This window comes from Piliocolobus tephrosceles, chromosome 1 (genome assembly GCF_002776525.5).
Source record: "Piliocolobus tephrosceles isolate RC106 chromosome 1, ASM277652v3, whole genome shotgun sequence".
In the NCBI taxonomy this organism is placed as follows: domain Eukaryota; kingdom Metazoa; phylum Chordata; class Mammalia; order Primates; family Cercopithecidae; genus Piliocolobus; species Piliocolobus tephrosceles.
The window spans coordinates 53,658,347-53,676,327 of NC_045434.1; the positions used below are offsets into that span (position 1 = coordinate 53,658,347).

Consider the following 17,981-nt stretch of genomic DNA (forward strand, 5'->3'; position numbering starts at 1 on the left):
TTTTCTGCTCTGGTTTCTCCCCATCTCTGTGGTTTTATCTACCTTTGGTCTTTGATGTTGGTGACGTACAGATGGAGTTTTTTTGTGGATGCCCTTTTTGTGGATGTTGCTGCTATATCTTTCTGTTTGTTAGTTTTCCTTCTAACAGTCAGGTCCCTCAGCTGCAGTTCTGTAGGATTTTGCTAGGGGTCCACTCCAGATGCTGTTTGCCTGGATATCACCAGCAGAGGCTGCAGAACAGCAAATATTGCAGAACAGCAAAGATTGCTGCCTGCTCCTTCTTCTGGAAGCTTCATTCCTGCAGGGCACCCACCTGTATGAGGTGTCAGTTGGCCCCTACTGGGAGATGTCTCCCAGTTAGGCCACATATGGGACAAGGACCCACTTGAGGAGGCAGTCTGTCCTTTCTCAGAGCTCAAACACTGTGCTGGGAGAACCACTGCTCTCTTCAGAGTTGTCAGACAAGGACATTTAAGTCTGCAGAAGTTTCTGCTGCCTTTTGTTCAGCTATGCCCTGCCCCCAGGGATGGAGTTTACAGAAGCAGCAGGCCTTGCTGAGCTGCAGTGGTCTCTGCCCAGCTCAAGCTTCCCCAGCTGCTTTGTTTACCTACTCAAGCCTCAGCAATGACGGATGCCCCTCCCCCTGCCAGGCTGCTGCATCACAGGTCAATCTCAGACTGCTGCACTAGCAGTGAGCAAGCCTCTGTGGGCATGGTACCCACCAAGCCAGGCACAGGATGCAGTCTCCTGGTGTGACATTTGCTAAGACCACTGGAAAAGCACAGTATTTGTGCATGAGTGTTCCGATTTTCGAGGTACAGTCTGTCATAGCTTCCCTTGGCTAGGAAAGGGAAATCCCAACCCCTTGCACTTCCCAGGGAGGCAATGCCCCACACTGCTTTGGCTTCCCCTCCATCAGCTGCACCCATTGTCCAACCAGTCCCAGTGAGATGAATCAGGTACCTCAGTTGGAAATGCAGAAATCACCCATCTCCTGCATCTATCACGCTGGAAGCTGCAGACCAGAGCTGTTCCTATTCAGCCATCTTAGAATGGAATCAAGATCAATTATTTTCAATGGCATTTTGTCTTTAACAATTAGATTTAAAAAAAAAAGACTATAACAACCAAAAAAGAGCTGCTATGCAAAATACTGGAATAAAAACAGAGATTTAGGGATACACATTTTATTTTATCGAAATAAGGCACATTCTCTTGGGATTTGCTCAAGTAAACTGTCATCAATACATTAAAGTGCCAATAACAGTACATAAAACTAGCTAGTTTGAAAATATTTATGAGATTATTAGTTAGAAAATATTTCAATTTGTTTTTGTGTATGCTTGATTTCTTCAGATTATTTTTGTCTTGAATGTCAATTAATTTTACATAAGAATATATAATTGTATAAACTAACCTTTAATGAAAGATTATTAAATAAGAAAACTACACACATATTCATATACATATCTATTTCTAATTGAATCAGAATATATTCATAATGAGTTAGTTTTTACAAACATATTAGTGATAGAGTTGAGTATAATGGAAAGATTCAAAAAACCTAGATGGGTTTTTTTAAAGTCTTTGATATTTAGTTACCCTTTTGTAAAATTGGGAATAATTTGCTTTTTAATATTCCCTTCAACTTAACATTATTAGTTGTATCCTGTTTTGGTGTTTCACATATCTACTTTTTTTTGAGATAGGGTCTCACTCTGTCACCCAGGCTGGAGTGTAGTGGTGCAATCTCGGCTCACTGCAACCTCCACCTCCTGGGTTCAAGTGATTCTCCTGTCTCAGCCTCCCTAGTAGTTGGGACTACAGGCACCCACTACTGTGTCTGGCTAATTTTTGCATTTTCAGTAGAGACAGGGTTTCAACATGTTTGCCAGGATGGTCTCGAACTCCTGACCTCAGGTGATCCACCCACCTTGGGCTCCCAAAGTGCTGGGATTACAGACATGACCCACCGTGTCCAGCCCACATATCTGCTTTTTATACATATTTTTTTTTTAATTTTACAAAAAGTAATTAAATATGTTGCAATTTGATTTTGTTACTTGAAGGATTCTTTTTGTGGTTTAAGTGTGAAAAAACCTTCATATTCTGTATTATAAACAAATAATGTTATTAAACTTATCTATTAAACAACAAAATTAAAACTCATATTGCTAATTAAACAAATGAAATAATTTACTGTATTAGTAACTTCACAGACTTTCTTATTACAATCTTGAAGAGATTCTCCTAGAAAATGTTACCTTGCTGCAATTTCCCAATTTGCCTGAGGGGTCTTAGAAATATTCGTTGGGTATAAATAATTAGTTTATATGTTTTCTCAAAGGCAAGAATATATTTTATACTCCTCTGTATGTGAAGCCCCTTGCATCTTATTTTCATATAGCACACATTAAATTTGTTTCTGCAATGAAAATTCAATGTATGTTCATTTAATTTTATTTTTAGAAGAAGAATGTCATGTTCCAATTTTAGAAGCAAATGTAGATGCTAAGCCAGAAAAGGAAAGCTATGAAGTTGGAGATGTGTTGACATTCTCCTGCAGAAAAAATCTTGTAAGAGTTGGACCAGATTCAGTTCAATGTTACCAATTTGGGTGGTCACCTAACTTTCCAACATGTAAAGGTCAGTATTTATTTTAGAAGTGATGAAAAAAGAATTTGATTTTTATAATAATGCCTATATATTTTTATTGGAGCTTATATTACATCTATAATCTGACAAAGTGGTAAAATGGCAAAGGTAGTATTTTATTTAGAAAAGAGAAAGGGTGCAGTTCTATAGTAACTGAGTTGCATCCATTATTTAGGTGTCCTTAATCAAGGAGTAATTCTACTTCTATATCTTAAAATATATAATAGGATTTCATGGGTCAAAATATAGTAGCTGGAATTGAGATGTGTTAGGATTTTTCCATCTAGCTCAATAAAAAATTTATATATTTTAAAAATATTGTATGAACAACATTATATTTTATTAAGTAATAAAGAAAATAATCAAGTCATTCCATATATGGATTATTCATTAGAAAACAATGATGATTTGTACCTGCTTCAGATGGCACTATTTTTATCAAAAATGGCTTATCACATTATTTCAAGTATGTATTAGTCCATTTTCACAATGCTGATAAAGACATACCCAAGACTGGGCAATTTACAAAAGAAAGAGTTTTAATGGTCTCACAGTTTCACGTGGCTGGAGAGACCTCACAATCATGGCAGAAGGTGAAAGGCAAATCTCGAATGATGGCAGACATGAGAAGAGAACTTGTGCAGGGAAACCTCCCTTTATAAAACCATCAGATCTCGTGAGACTTATTCACTATCATGAGAATAGCATGGGAAAGACCTGCCCCCATAATTTAATTACCTCCCACTAGGTTCTTCCCACAACATGTACGAATTGTGGGAGTTACAATTCAAGATGAGATTTGGGTAAGGACACAGCCAAACCATGTCAAAGTATTTCTAGATATTAATAAAACTTATAATTATACATTGCATATGTATATTATATCACATATTAGATAACTATTTACTTTTATGTAGCATTCAGATTATTGACCTACTTAAAAATCTTCAAGAGTACAGCTTAATATCCTGATTATGATAAACAGCCAACAAAATATTGGTAAAGATGGACAATCAGGATGTTTAAATACAGAGAGGATATAAGATTGTACTAAGAAAATATTATTAATTTGGTGAAATGTAATAAGATATTTTGTATATGTAGGCAAATGTCTTTATGAGATACCATTCTGAAGAATTTAGGACTAAAATCTCACTGTCAGTTACTTTCAATTACTTCACAAAAAATAAGTAAATAGGGCAAAGTGTAACATTTTTATATCTAGGTAATCAGTTTATAAGTGTTCAATATGCATTCTTTCTCCTTTCATTTGCTCAAAATTGTTCATTATGAAAAGTGTCAATATTTTAGGAAATGAAAGAAGTCAATACACTATGTACACTGCAAAAAATACATGTCCCCAAAAATAGAAGTGAAATATAAAGGTAATTAATTTCTAAGTCAAAAATATAGTAACTCCACATTTTGCTATACTTATAAGACCATTTAAGCATTATTTATGGTTTCTTTATAATAGGACGAGTACAGTCGTGTGGTCCACCTCCTCAGCTCTCCAATGGTGAAGTTAAGGAGATAAGAAAAGAGGAATATGGACACAATGAAGTAGTTGAATATGATTGCAATCCTAATTTTATAATAAAAGGACCTAAGAAAATACAATGTGTGGATGGAAAATGGACAACTTTACCCACTTGTGTTGGTAAATAAATATTAACATTTAAACAGAACAGTTACTATTACTTTGCACTTACATATAAATACACATGTAAATAGATTTAAAATATTTTCAGATTAAGCACTCATTTTATTACATTTTCTTAGAACAAGTGAAAACATGTGAATATACACCTGAACTTCAGTATGGTTATGTTCAGCAGTCTGTCCCTCCCTATCAACATGGAGTTTCAGTGGAGGTGAATTGCAGAAATGAATATACAATGATTGGAAATAACAAGATTACCTGTATTGATGGACTATGGACAGAGCTTCCTATGTGTGTTGGTGAGAAAACATTCCTAAACTTCATATTTGATTATTTATAATTTCGATTGGGATTGTAAGTGTTTAAATCTGGCTAGAATTACAATTTTATTGATACTGACTCTTCCTTTCACAAGTAAAATATGTCAATCCATTTATTCAGGTCTTACATTAAACTTTGCCATATGGTTTTATGAATTTCTTGTTATTACTACACAGATTTCTTCACCAGTTTATATGGGATTTTTCTGGTATGATGAATGGAAACTTTTATTTACTTATATGCTTGAATAATTATACTTTCTATATGCAAGAATGTGATTTAATTGCATACATTTTGTTTCCAGTAACCTTGTTGAATTTCTGTACTAATTCTTACATTTAATTTGGATATTGTATTTCTACAAATGATGGCAATTTAATATCTTTTATTTCATTGCTCTAACTCAGTCTTTACCTCAGCATGTTCCAGATAGAGCAACCTAAAAAATAACAGTGTAGCTTGAGTTCTATTAAATTTCAGAGTGTTTGGAGTCCCTCCATAGAAGAAGAGTAGGGGAATAGGACCCAGGAACTAGGCATGATCCTTGCTCTTTCTGTACTCATAATTCTCTTATTTCTATTCCTAATTTTCTGGTTAGTTTATCAGTTTCCTCCACAGAAGTAGTAAGTAGTAGGTAGTAGTAGTCTATCAGCCTGTGTGCTCTACTCTTACCTTGCAGCCTCAGGACTTACAGCCTTGACACTTAAGTACTTGCAGGTTTTCTTCCTGACACCCTCAGATCCTGGCCTCTTTTGTTCTATCTCTAGCAAACTCAATACATTAAAGCCTCTAATTTTGAACTTTAAAGACATGCAGACTTTCTGCTGCTGTTCTCCTTACAGAAACTGAAACAGAACCACCTCTCTCTCCATCTCGTGGACTTTTGGTTTATCAATTGGCCCACCCATTGCTGGGAAAAATTACAGTAGGTGTTGCCACCCATTGTCCCAGGCAAATACCTGGTCAATGGCCATCCGTGATGACCTATTGTGAGGGAATGTTTTCCACTACCAGGAGCTAGAACTCTGTTATGGGAAGATGTAGATCATATATCTTCATGGTCATCAACTTTTATGCAAGGAGTACACAAACATCAACCTCTAGTACCTATATGGAATAAATTAAAAATAGAAACTATTGCAGAAAAACACCTATCAGCATAGAGGTAGCAGAGCACACTCCATGTCTCATTATCCCAAACTTTTACACACTAAGGAAAAGGCTCCATAACTATCTACATGTTTATGGGAAATGGGATAGAAACATAATAATGAGAACTACTTAGACAAGCAAGAGGCTTACTAGGAATGTATGTTCTGAAGCTCAGTCATGTTATTATCAGTGAGTTCTTCCCCTGAGAATACTCTGACTTACTGAGTCAGAGGTTTTGCTGAGCTTTTGAAATGTGAAAGTCATTGAACCTCAAGGGGGATCCAGATTTATCTCTTACTGATGCTTTGCCTCCTACAGACTTACCCATGTATTGCTTCTTTTTATTATTTAAATGTTTTGAAGATATTTAAGACAGTTTAGTGCAAAACAATCATACATGTATACATTTTCAGAGCCTTTAACAATTCATTTGTAGCTTCCTAAGAACTATCCTTCAGTCAAAACTCCCACCAGGAAAACCCATCTTGCACTTTCATTTCTCAGAAAACTTTCTGACCTCCTTTCCTGTCATTCAAAGATGGGATACAGTTTTTTGTTTCATTTTTTCTTTTTCAGCAGCATTGCCCATTTTATGCAATGAGATCAAGAATAATTTTTGTGATGTTGCTTAAAAGCATCAAACATAATTATGCTATTAATATTTCAGATATTTTATTGACATAATTGTTTAGTTTCTATTTAATATTATTTTTTATAGCAACACACCAACTTAAGAGGTGCAAAATATCAGGAGTTAATATAAAAACATTGTTCAGGTCATCTGGAAATGAATTTAATCATAATGCTAGAATACGTTACAGATGTTTAGACATCCTTGGATACAGGCACTCAGTCTGCATCAACGGGAAATGGAATCCTGAACTAGACTGCACAGGTAAGATTTGTTTAAAACATTTTGTTGATGCTGTTTCTTCTTTACCAGAAAAATTATTTTGAAATTAGAATGTTTTTAAATTAAATATTTATTGTGGCATACAATTTCTAAGCTAATAGTAAAGTTAGAAACTAGTTATGATACTCTTTCCAGACGAATGTTATTCTTTAAAAGCCTTGTCTTTCTGGTAAAGATGAGAGAGTAAAGCTGTTTTTACTCTATTACAGTCTCACAAAACCTTGAAAGAAAAAAAGAAATAAAGAACTGTAAAAGAAGAACAAAACTTAATCTTCAATGACTTTAAGAAACAATTAAAACCCCAATTATGAACTGTGAAATAAAACAAACAGATATTGCCAATTCTGGACCAGATAGTAGGCTGAGTAAAAAGTTGGCTGAGAAAGAAAATATATTTGAGTAATAAATTATTTCACTAAGAATAAGTCCCACATTCCTCGAAGGCTTATATTCAAATCATTTAATTTGAGCAATAGGATTATAAATTACAAGTAATTATAAAATGGGGCACTATATTAGATTAAAATAAACCAGAATTAGAGAAAACAACGTGCTTATAAAGGAATGACAATAAAAGAGAGAAGATAGACTGCAGACTTCTCATCAGCAACATAAAAAGCCGAAGAAAATAGGGTAATCTCTTCAAAGTGCTTAGTGAAAGTAACTGGCAACCAATTATTCTATATACCAATATAATTCACTAATGATTCCAAAATAAAGAAATTTTTAACCACAGGAAGGATAGGAGTTTACACACAAGGTCATAATTTGAAAAAAAATTATATAAAATATACATTAATGAGATAAAATACTAATTTATAACAAAAGGTGTGAGGTCATTAGAATTTGTGAGGAAAAATACTGGAATATATTGTTAAACACATAAGGATTTAAAAATGATAACTACAATTTGTTTAAAGCAACTTGAACATTTTTATGTTTATAAAATATTTGATTTTATTATATATTTTTTTCTATTTGAAGAAGAGAAATATTCTGATAGTGGAAAGAAGTTTGAAATCTTTTATGTGTCCATGAAATGTTTACTTAAATTGGCCAGTCATTCTGCCCACAAATAATTCTGACAACTTTAAATATTAAAGCCCTATAGATCACTTTTTATAACCACAAACAAATAATATTAAAAGTGGATAAAAAGTTATCCATTTCCTTACCCTTCATTTTGGGTAGGGAAATAATTTACTTCCAAATAACCTAGCGATGTAATGTTTAAAATACTAAGAACTATGTTGTAATTATAAGGACACATAGTAAAACCTATGAAGTGCAACATAACCAAAATTTAGAATGGTGTGGCATTCTAAAAGTATACATATATACTTTTTCCAAAATAGATAAGTTTAAGACTATGAATGCCACTATGAAAGTGTGTATATATATGTATACTTATATATATATATATACTTTATATATATATACTTTTACACATGTATATATGTATATCCTAAAAAGCTAGGGGAAAAAATGAATTCAGATATTAGGAGGAAAAGGAAACAATAAAAGTAAAAGCAGAAGAAAATGAAATAGAATCTTGTATTTCCAACTAATCCAAGCCATGAAACTAATGTTTTGAAAAGATTAATAAGCAGAGCTGTCTAAATGAGATGACTCTAATCAAGAATGGTGTGCATACACAAACATTTCTACAACCAAAGAGTAGATGAAAACTGAAATACCTGGAATAATAATATGAGTTCAATTTTTTACATAAATAAATTACAAGCATAAAGAGAAGGAAAATACTGTGAGGCATAGGTGTCAAAATAAGGAAGAAGCCTTTTTTAAAGTTTTGAGAAGAGCTGGTAGATAGTAGTCTGGAGATTAGGTAAGAACGTTATTAGGTGGCAAATATTTGTTACACACCTTGCTTGTTCTTGAGAAAGATAATAAAATTTCTCATTTTATGCATCAGAAATACATGGCTTCAATAAGTTATTTGGTCAAAATCAAGACTGGAGCTTGTTTCCAGATTTTTATATCAGTGCTGTTTCAACTAGACTGTGTCTACACTAGGCAGAAATTTCTAAAGAGAATGTCCAATTCTAAAAAGAAAGTAAGTTGGACAACTGAGATCGTTATGTGTAATGTTCTTTTACCTAAAATATAAAAACAATAGTATTTGTGTGATATATGAACATCTAACTCACGTAGTTGGGACTTTGTTGATGAAATTTTCATTATTATTTGTACATTTGAGATTACAGACACCTTCAGCTTCCCTGTTTCCCGGCACTGGGACATCTAGGAGACTGATAGCAGGTAACTGCTGAGTCCCTAGATTGGCATCACAGGCCTTGATGCTCACTCGAAAGAGTCTTGATGATACTCAATAAGTATTCATCTTTGTGACTATGTATTTAAACAAAAATACTTAAACCAGTAAACAGAAATTCATAAACAATGAAAATGTTTAGTTTCCAAAATGTGTACAAAATACCTAAACAAAGAGGTAATAAGACATCTAAGTAGAAGAACTTCTAAAGAATAAATAATATTGAAAAACTGACCCATCTATCAATCAAATGTGTCTGATATCCTCTTTTCATGTGCTCCTCATAGACTTTCTTCAAGCTCATGACCAAACTTTGCTAATCAAAATTGTATTCTAACAATAATAATATCAGGCTAATTTTATCTTCTTTTGCAGTTGATTACTGAAATAAGACCGATCACAAAAGACTGGTCTTGTTAATGGTTGAGTAGAATAAGATGCATCTGGAATTAAGTACTTTAAGTTCACACTTTTCTTAAACCAGTAAATAAATAGGACAAGTCATATAAAACATAAAATATGCATCAGTGGACCCCAGTCCCAGATATCTATCTAGATTTCCACAGGAACAGTTTCTGTTTAGATTTGCACTATTTTGCCTTTCTGAGCTTGAAAAAATAAGGAAAAATCCAATAAAAATTTCAGTTTAGACAATATGTATGTTTTGGGTTATTTTATACTGACCTCAGGTTCTGTTCAAATAATTTATTAAAGATCTGTTGTATATAATTATTATATTTTTTAATCTAGCTAAACCAAGAAAGAGTAGATATGCATTCTTCCATCTTGATTTTTAAATGAAATAGTATAGCAAGGAAAAAATGATATCTATCACTTTCAATATAATAATTTTGAAGGGAAGTGCCAGTAGACAGTAGCCACCACTCTGGAAAAACATGAGATGAAGGAGACCACTGTAAGGACATGAGCCCAGGTCAGGAGGTTTAGACAATGCTTTGGCATCCAAGTTGACCATTCAAAACTTTTCCCTAAGATAAGCCAAACAACCAAAAAAGAATTTAATTCCTAGTCCAACGGAGGCATTCCAGTTATGTTCATTACCAGTCATTCTCATGTTTACAAGAAAATGCAAGTCATGGAAATCCTATATTGAGAGGTAGGGTTCGGTTATTAGGGGAAGTCATAGTTATTTCTGATTGTTGTCATTTTTATTTTTAGTTCTAAATTGTTTAAATTAGATGTACATAAGTTTTTGAATCACATGGGTTAGTTAGAAAAAAATTACAGAAATTTATTTGTAAATCATACAAGAGAATTGACAGGAATAATGAACAGGAGATGCAAGAGAGCATCTGAAAAATTTTAAACTAATGGTTATAACAGAAACAATTGCTTTTTAAACTTAAACTATAGTGACACAAAAAATATTTGTTATTATAATGTTTATATATAGGGAGAGAGAAAGAGAAAGTGATAGGGAGACAGTGTGTGTGTGTGTGTGTGTGTCATTGAATGTTCCATTATCCTGAAACACTACCCTGTTGAGCTTTTTTCTTAACTTTTATTAATCATATAATTTAATTCCAATATTTTGTAGAAAAAAAGGAACAATTCTGCCCACCGCCACCTCAGATACCTAATGCTCAGAATATGACAACCACAGTGAATTATCAGGATGGAGAAAAAGTAGCTGTTCTTTGTAAAGAAAACTATCTACTTCCAGAAGCAAAAGAAATTGTATGTAAAAATGGACGCTGGCAATCATTACCACACTGTGTTGGTTAGTAGTTTATTTCTAAGTAATTTCACTTAAAAAGAGGTTATTAATCCCCTTTGCTTTATCTAAAGAAAGAAAAAAGAACTTATGACTAATCTATTGCACTGTACCCCAAAGCCTTAAATTGCTAAGTAACCAATTCTGTCATTTAAAAAGTTTCTCTATGCGTTATCTCCAACAGTGTTCATAGAAGAAACAAGTTTGAAATTTCTACATCTTCTTAAAAATCTTTTCTAACATATTTTTACTGTACCTTTTCTATGTTTAAATATGTTTAGATATGCAAATACTTACCATCATGTCACAATGGCCCTATAGTTTTCAGTACAGTAGCATGCTGTACAGGTTTGTGGCCTAAGACAGCGATACCCAACCTTTTTGGAATCAGGGACCTGTTCTGTGAAAGACAATTTTTCCATGGACTGAGGAGGTTAGGGGATGGTTTCAGGATGAAACTGCTCCACCTCAGATCATCAGGCATTAGATTCTCATAAAGAGCATGCAACCTATATCCCTTGCATGTGCAGTTCACAATAGAGTTCAAGATCCTATGAGAATCTAGTGCTCCGGCTGATCTGACAGGAGGTAGAGTTCTGGCAGTAGTGCTCGTTCACCCGCCACTCACTTCCTGTTGTGCAGCCCACTTCCTAAGAGGCCACAGAGGGTACCGGTCTGCAGCCAGGGGTTTGGGGACAACAGGAGCAATAGGTTGCACCACATAGCCTAGGTGTGTAGTAGACCACATTATCTAGGTTTGTGTAGGCTCACTCCATGATGCTCACACAAGGAAAAAAGAGCTTAATGACACATTTCTCAGAATATCTTCTTGTTATTAAGTGCTACATGGCTGCATTTCGAAAGCATGTATTTCAAAATATTACCTGACAGTACATCAGATATGTCAAAGAGTGCTTAGAGCTGGACAAGATGTCTGATAATTGAACAATCTATTTAACTAAATAAAAACCATTGGTAATTTTGCCTAGAGATATTTCCATAGGGAGTGAGTAAATAATTGCACTGTGTTCAAGAAAGAATGTGGGGTGATAAAGTAAGATCATAGAGGATGAGAAACAAGTAAATGTGTTCGAAAGGGGATAGAGAAATGAGTCAGTTGCCGGATAGAAGATATGGATAAAGTGAAATTTTACCTTATTGAATTGTGACATTTTCAGCATGTTTGTAGGTTGGTGAATGGTTAAGTGGAAAGGGAGAAATTGATGTTACAGAAGAAAGGAGATAATTCATGAAGAAGGGTCTTTTACTAGTTTAAAGGCGAAAGAATCTAGTGTCCTCATGAAGAAGTCAATCTGAGAAAGCAGGGACAGTAACTCAATGAAACAAGAGGAGGTACAAGTCATTTGGAACAGGATTACTTAGTGATTTCATATTTATGTTCTTGGTGATATATAAAGGGAGACCAGTCAGTACAATGGAATGTATTCCAACCAATCTTAGCATGAAGTTGTTATTTTTTTTAGTTTTCCCCAAAATCTCTTCATTAGCGTGAAGTTGCAACATTTATTGATAGGGAAAGATGCCTACAATATTATGTGGTATCAAAAAAGTAAATGCAGAAGAGTATGTCTGCAATTCATTTTCAGTAAAACTACAAGTTTATGATCATATACTAGTTGGTATATGCTATTTGCATGAAGTAATAATTACCCTGAGACTAGAAATGGTGAGAAAGTTGTTTACTTTTACCTTTCCTCATTAAATAACAATTGAATATTAAGGGGTGGACGAGGAACCTAGACCAGAAGTTTACTCACCTGTCTCTCCTGCCTTAAATAAAAACTATTCCCAGTATTTTGTATGAGTTTCACTTTAACATGAAAGGAGCTACGATATGTTTTGAATCAGACTTTATGACAGAAATACTGTAATTATTTGCATTTCCAGACGCCTTATATTAAAGATATGATACATGGTGCTTTATGATATTACTTTGTTTAAACTAACATACTGACTGTCTCTCAACAAATAAATGCTATTTTCCAGAGTCTACAGCATATTGTGGGCCCCCTCCATCTATTAACAATGGAGATATCACCTCGTTCCCATTATCAGTGTATCCTCCAGGGTCAACAGTGACATACCGTTGCCAGTCCTTCTATGAACTCCAGGGCTCTGTAACTGTAACATGCAGAAATAAACAGTGGTCAGAACCACCAAGATGCCTAGGTGAGTTCTTCATATTCTCTCGGAATCTGAGATTTAATATTCATAATGTAGTTTTTATGGACTAATTTCATAGAATAACCCTTAAGTTTCATTCAGTCAAAATCTTTCTTGTCAAATGTAAATACATACAAAGAAATATTTGAAAAATTCGCTTTAGGCAAAGTGAGAAAAATTTATTTAAAAACTATAAATAAAATTTTAAAGACCTACGTATGATAAGGTGCATTATGAAATTCTATAAATAGAGACCAAAGCTATTTATGGGGCCTATTCTCATACCATTAAATATCTTCATGTTATAAGCATCTACCTGAGAACTTCCCACAGAGACCATTTGAAAAACATTGGTCTAGGAAAGCTGTCATTTAATACTGTATAAGGTTCTACTTGTAAACCTGAAAGATTTCCCTAGTAGAACATCCAGTTGACTAATACTGACATGGCTTTTTACTTGTATGTTGCCAGAATTTCTGGCAGGAGACAGAAAAAATCTGGAAGAGTTATTGAGCCACTTTCCAAATCTTCACTATCCCTTCTTTTCACCCTATTTTTTTCTACTACAAAATAATGCCAATATACACATTAAGTTTCCACAAATTCATGTGTTGTGGCATTAAAAATATTAACATAGTAGACTCCTTATGAAAATTCGGAGATTCACTTTTGGGGTTTAAAAGGAGATTGTTTTATTGGTCATGACAAACTAAAAGGGACGAGATACAAAGAATATGGGCAAATTAATAACACCAATTATAGGAAAAGCATGAACGTCAGTTTACTCTAGAATAAGCGGAAGAAAACTGTAATTTCCATAAACCCCTCTGTTTTCTGGTGTCCAAAAGAGACACCATGATAATAAGGATCTGTTCCTGCAACAGTTCTCACTATTGCCCAATGCCTCGATTCACAGGGCTAGACCAGAAATTTCTTATAGTCTTGAAAATTCATCCTTCTGATGAAGTCTCTTTCTTCCACCTTCTGTAGTAACAAATTACCCCAATGCCACTATGGCCTATACAGTGCTTCAAACCACTACTCTATGTGAGTCCCTTCTCCCAGGATATCATTAAAATTGTGTGGGAACTGAACTCAGAAAATGTTGAGTTAGTATAAGGCAGAAGTATCAGCTGAACAATTTTGCTAGAATGTAGAAAAACTAGGTTTCAAAGGTAACTTCTAGGGTTTAAGTTGGAGGGATTGATGTACAGACAAAAATGCCGTTATCTAATATTTTAAGTGCAGCAAAGTTTTAGATGGTCCAATAATTTAAAATAGGCAGAAATTATCATGGTCAGTGATCATAAAATAAATTTCCAAAAGAAAGGCAAGAACAAAATTTGTAACCTAAAAAGTGTGTACCATGTTGACAATCAGAGTTTGTGGGAAGGTCATTCTAGCAAAAAGAAACAGTATTTTGAGCAACAACAAACACACAATTACAAAAACAAGCAAGCAACAAAACCCATCATAAGTATCTAGACAATTCAAGGAAACATGATCTAACTATGAAATGTAAAATAATTTTATTTCCCATGAGATAGGAGATTAAGATTAGACAGCCCTGAAGAAATAATTTTTTCCAGCCAGGCATGGTGGCTCACGTCTGTAATGCCAGCACTTTGGGAGGCCAAGGCGGGACGAATCACCTGAGGTCAGGAGTTTGAGACTAGCCTGACCAACATGAAGAAACCCGTCTCTACTAAAAATACAAAATTAACTGGGCGTGGCTGGCATATGCCTGTAATCTCAACTACTTGGGAGGCTGAGGCAGGAGAATCACTTGAACCCAGGAGGCGGAGGTTGCAGTGAGCTGAGATTGCGCCATTGCACTCCAGCCTGGGCAACAAGAGCGAAGCTCCATTAAAAAAAAGAAATAATTTTTTCCAAAACCAGATATAAATTTCTTTGGATGGTTCGTAGGTATTGAATGAAGTAGGGAGCCATTACATATTTTTAATAGCAGTTTCTTGACATAGTATCTTTTTTTTATTTTTATTTTTTTCAAGACAAAGTCTTGCTCTGTCACACAGGCTGAAGTGCGGTGACATGATCTCAGCCCACTGCCACCTCCGCCTCCCGGGTTCAAGTGATTCTCCTGCCTCAGCCTCCTGAGTAGTTGGGATTACAGGCACATGCCACCATGCCCGGCTAATTCTTGTATTCTTAGTAGAGAGGGTTTCACCATGTTGGCCAGGCTGATCTCGAACTCTTGACCTCGTGATCCATCCGCCTCGGCCTCTCAAAGTGCTGGGATTACAGGCGTGAGCCACCGCGCCTGGCCAAATATAGTATTTTAAAATTATCAGTTGACTAAGAACATGTGGTTATTTTATACCAAGAAAACATGCAATATGGGGAAATTGTTTAAGGCCCTGGCAGAGATAGATTAGGGTCTCGATTAGTAGGTAAAAAACAGGAACCGAATGAAAGAGGGGTTAAAGATAACTTCAGAATTTCTCGATTTATGGAGAATATTCTCAGGTGCTTAACACATAAGAATATTTACAAATCAATCAAAATTCAATATAAAAAACATGTAGGGTACATAAACAGAAAATGAAAAACATATGGCAAACATGAAAAAATGCTTGTCTACACCAACATAAAATTTCAATGAAGTGACAATGTTCGACTAGGAAATTGGCAAAAAGAAAAAAATATATAACATAAAGATTTAGCAAGGATGTGGGAAGTTAAGCACTCTAATATACATACAAGTGTATAATTACATACACATGTGTGTATACATAATAGAAATATATATTACATATTACATATATTTTAACATATATGTATACACATATACACATAATATATGTATACATATAATATGTTATGTATATTATATTTACTATATAATATACAAATATATATTTGTACATTAGATATAAATACAATTAACATACATATAATGGTATGTGTTATACATACAAATCATATTATTATATATTATATATAAGACATATATATAAATATGTATAAAATACTGATTTTAAGAAAGAATGAGTGATATCTGTGGTCAGGGAAGAAGATAACACTGTTTTTCCTACAGAAATCAAGGTTTCACAAAAGTTAACATTCACAGATAGTTACATAATAAAAAGGGATATCTAAACAAACAACATTCACGCTGGTAGAATTTTTGGTAAAGTTTAGCAATTAAGAGCTCAGGCTCTGAACTCATACTGGCAGGATCCATATTCTGGCTCAAAACACTCACTAAACTGTGTGGCCTTGAGAAAATCTCTTAGCATTCATTTCCTCATATGTAGCCCATACACAGTGCTAAGAACAACACCAAGAATAGCTCAATCAATATTATTTTTAAATAAATATTAATATTTTTCATCATTTTAATTCCAAAATACTCTTAAGTGCAATTTCACTATTCTATGAAAAGTAAAGATGTATTATTGTTTGTTTATTTATTTTATTGTACCATTTCTTCTTTCAGATCCATGTGTGATATCTGAAGAAAACATGAACAAAAATAACATACAGTTAAAATGGAGAAACAATGAAAAAGTTTATGCAAAAACAGGGGATGCTGTTGAATTTCAGTGTAAATTCCTATATAAAGCGAAGATATCATCACCATCATTTCGAGCAATCTGTCAAGAAGGGAAATTTGAATATCCCATATGTGAAAGAAGCGAGCATAATTTTTCTGAATAAATTCTTAAAGCATACATCTATGCTAAAAGTAGCCATTATGTAGCCAATTCTGTAGTTACTGCTTTCATTCTTTCAGGTGTTGTTTAACTCAGTTTTATTTACAACTCTGGATTTTCAGACTTTTTGAAATTTGTAAGCTGAGAGAACAACGCTTCACTTAATAAGAGGGGGTCTTAGTCCATTTTACATTGTTATAACAGAATATCACAGACTGGGTAACTTCTAACCAATAGTTTATTTGTTTCATAAATCTAAAAGCTGGGCAGTCCAAGATTGAGGGGCTGCATCTGGTGAGGGTCTTCTCAAAGCATCATAATGTGGTGGAAGGTATCACAACATGGTGGAAGGCATCATGTGGCAAGAGAGCATGTACATGGGAGTGAGAGAAAAAGGGGGGGAGAGAGAGGGAGAGAGAGAGTGGTGGGGGCGGAGAGGAGGATAAACTCATCCTTTATAAAGACACCACTCCTGAGATAACAATCCAATCCCATGATAATGGCATTAATCCATTCAAGAAGGCAGAGCGCTCATGACTTAATCACATCCTAAAGGGCTCACCTCACAACATTATTGCATTGGAAGTTAAGTTTCCACATAAACTTTCGGGGACACATTCAAACCACAGGAGAAAGTCACATTATTCCTGGGCAAATCACAATATGGGGAATTGTATTCATAAATGTCCACAGAGACAGTAAATGTTCTCGCTTCAGTACTTAATTCATCTAATCCCTCCTGTTTGTCTCAAATTATAAGATAACTTTGAAGCTTTCTGAATTAACTTTATTTAAGAGGAAACGTAGATGTTATTTTAGTCTCTATCTTCATGTCATCATCACTTAAAAACCTGCAAAAGCTGTCAACTTTTGTGGTTGTAGCAAGTATTAATAAATATTTATAAATCCTCTAATGTAAGTCTAGCTACCTATCTAATACTGAATACCCCTTAAAGTATTAAATGCCCTATCTCCTATAAAAGAGTAGACTTTGAAGTTTTAACCAGTTCTTCTGTGGAGCTTCTAATCTAGTCAAGAGGTGATATACACATACAAAAAGGTGAAAATTGTTAGGTTACAAAATTGCATATACAGAATTATCTAGATGTGTATAAATGGTTGTAGAAGAAAGAGCGAGAGAAATAAAAATGATGGCTTTAATAATTCTATATGGTTTAGGCTTAAAAAATTAAAATAGGATGGGCACAGTGGCTCACACCTGTAATCCTAGAACTTTGGAAGGCCAAGGCAGGTGAATTGCTTGAGGCCAGGTGTTCGAGACAGCCTGTCCAACATGGCAAAACTTTGTCTCTAATAAAATACAAAAAAAAAAAATAGCCAGACAAGGTAGTGCACACCTGTGATTCCAGCTACTTGGGAGGCTGAGG

The 17,981-nt window shown here is 34.3% G+C and overlaps 1 protein-coding gene across 1 annotated transcript in view; it reads left to right on the top strand.

Annotated features, from left to right (window-relative positions):
* CFHR5 (complement factor H related 5) overlaps positions 1 to 17,574 on the top strand; it is a 29,550-nt gene extending 11,976 nt beyond the window's left edge. Inside the window, exons 4-10 of the mRNA XM_023203397.2 lie at positions 2,470 to 2,646; positions 4,133 to 4,315; positions 4,438 to 4,617; positions 6,510 to 6,686; positions 10,556 to 10,738; positions 12,740 to 12,922; positions 16,377 to 17,574. Of these exons, the coding sequence (XP_023059165.2) occupies positions 2,470 to 2,646; positions 4,133 to 4,315; positions 4,438 to 4,617; positions 6,510 to 6,686; positions 10,556 to 10,738; positions 12,740 to 12,922; positions 16,377 to 16,597 (1,304 nt within the window). The 3' untranslated portion in view covers positions 16,598 to 17,574. The remainder of the gene's footprint in view (positions 1 to 2,469; positions 2,647 to 4,132; positions 4,316 to 4,437; positions 4,618 to 6,509; positions 6,687 to 10,555; positions 10,739 to 12,739; positions 12,923 to 16,376) is intronic.
* The last annotated feature ends 407 nt before the right edge of the window (positions 17,575 to 17,981 follow it).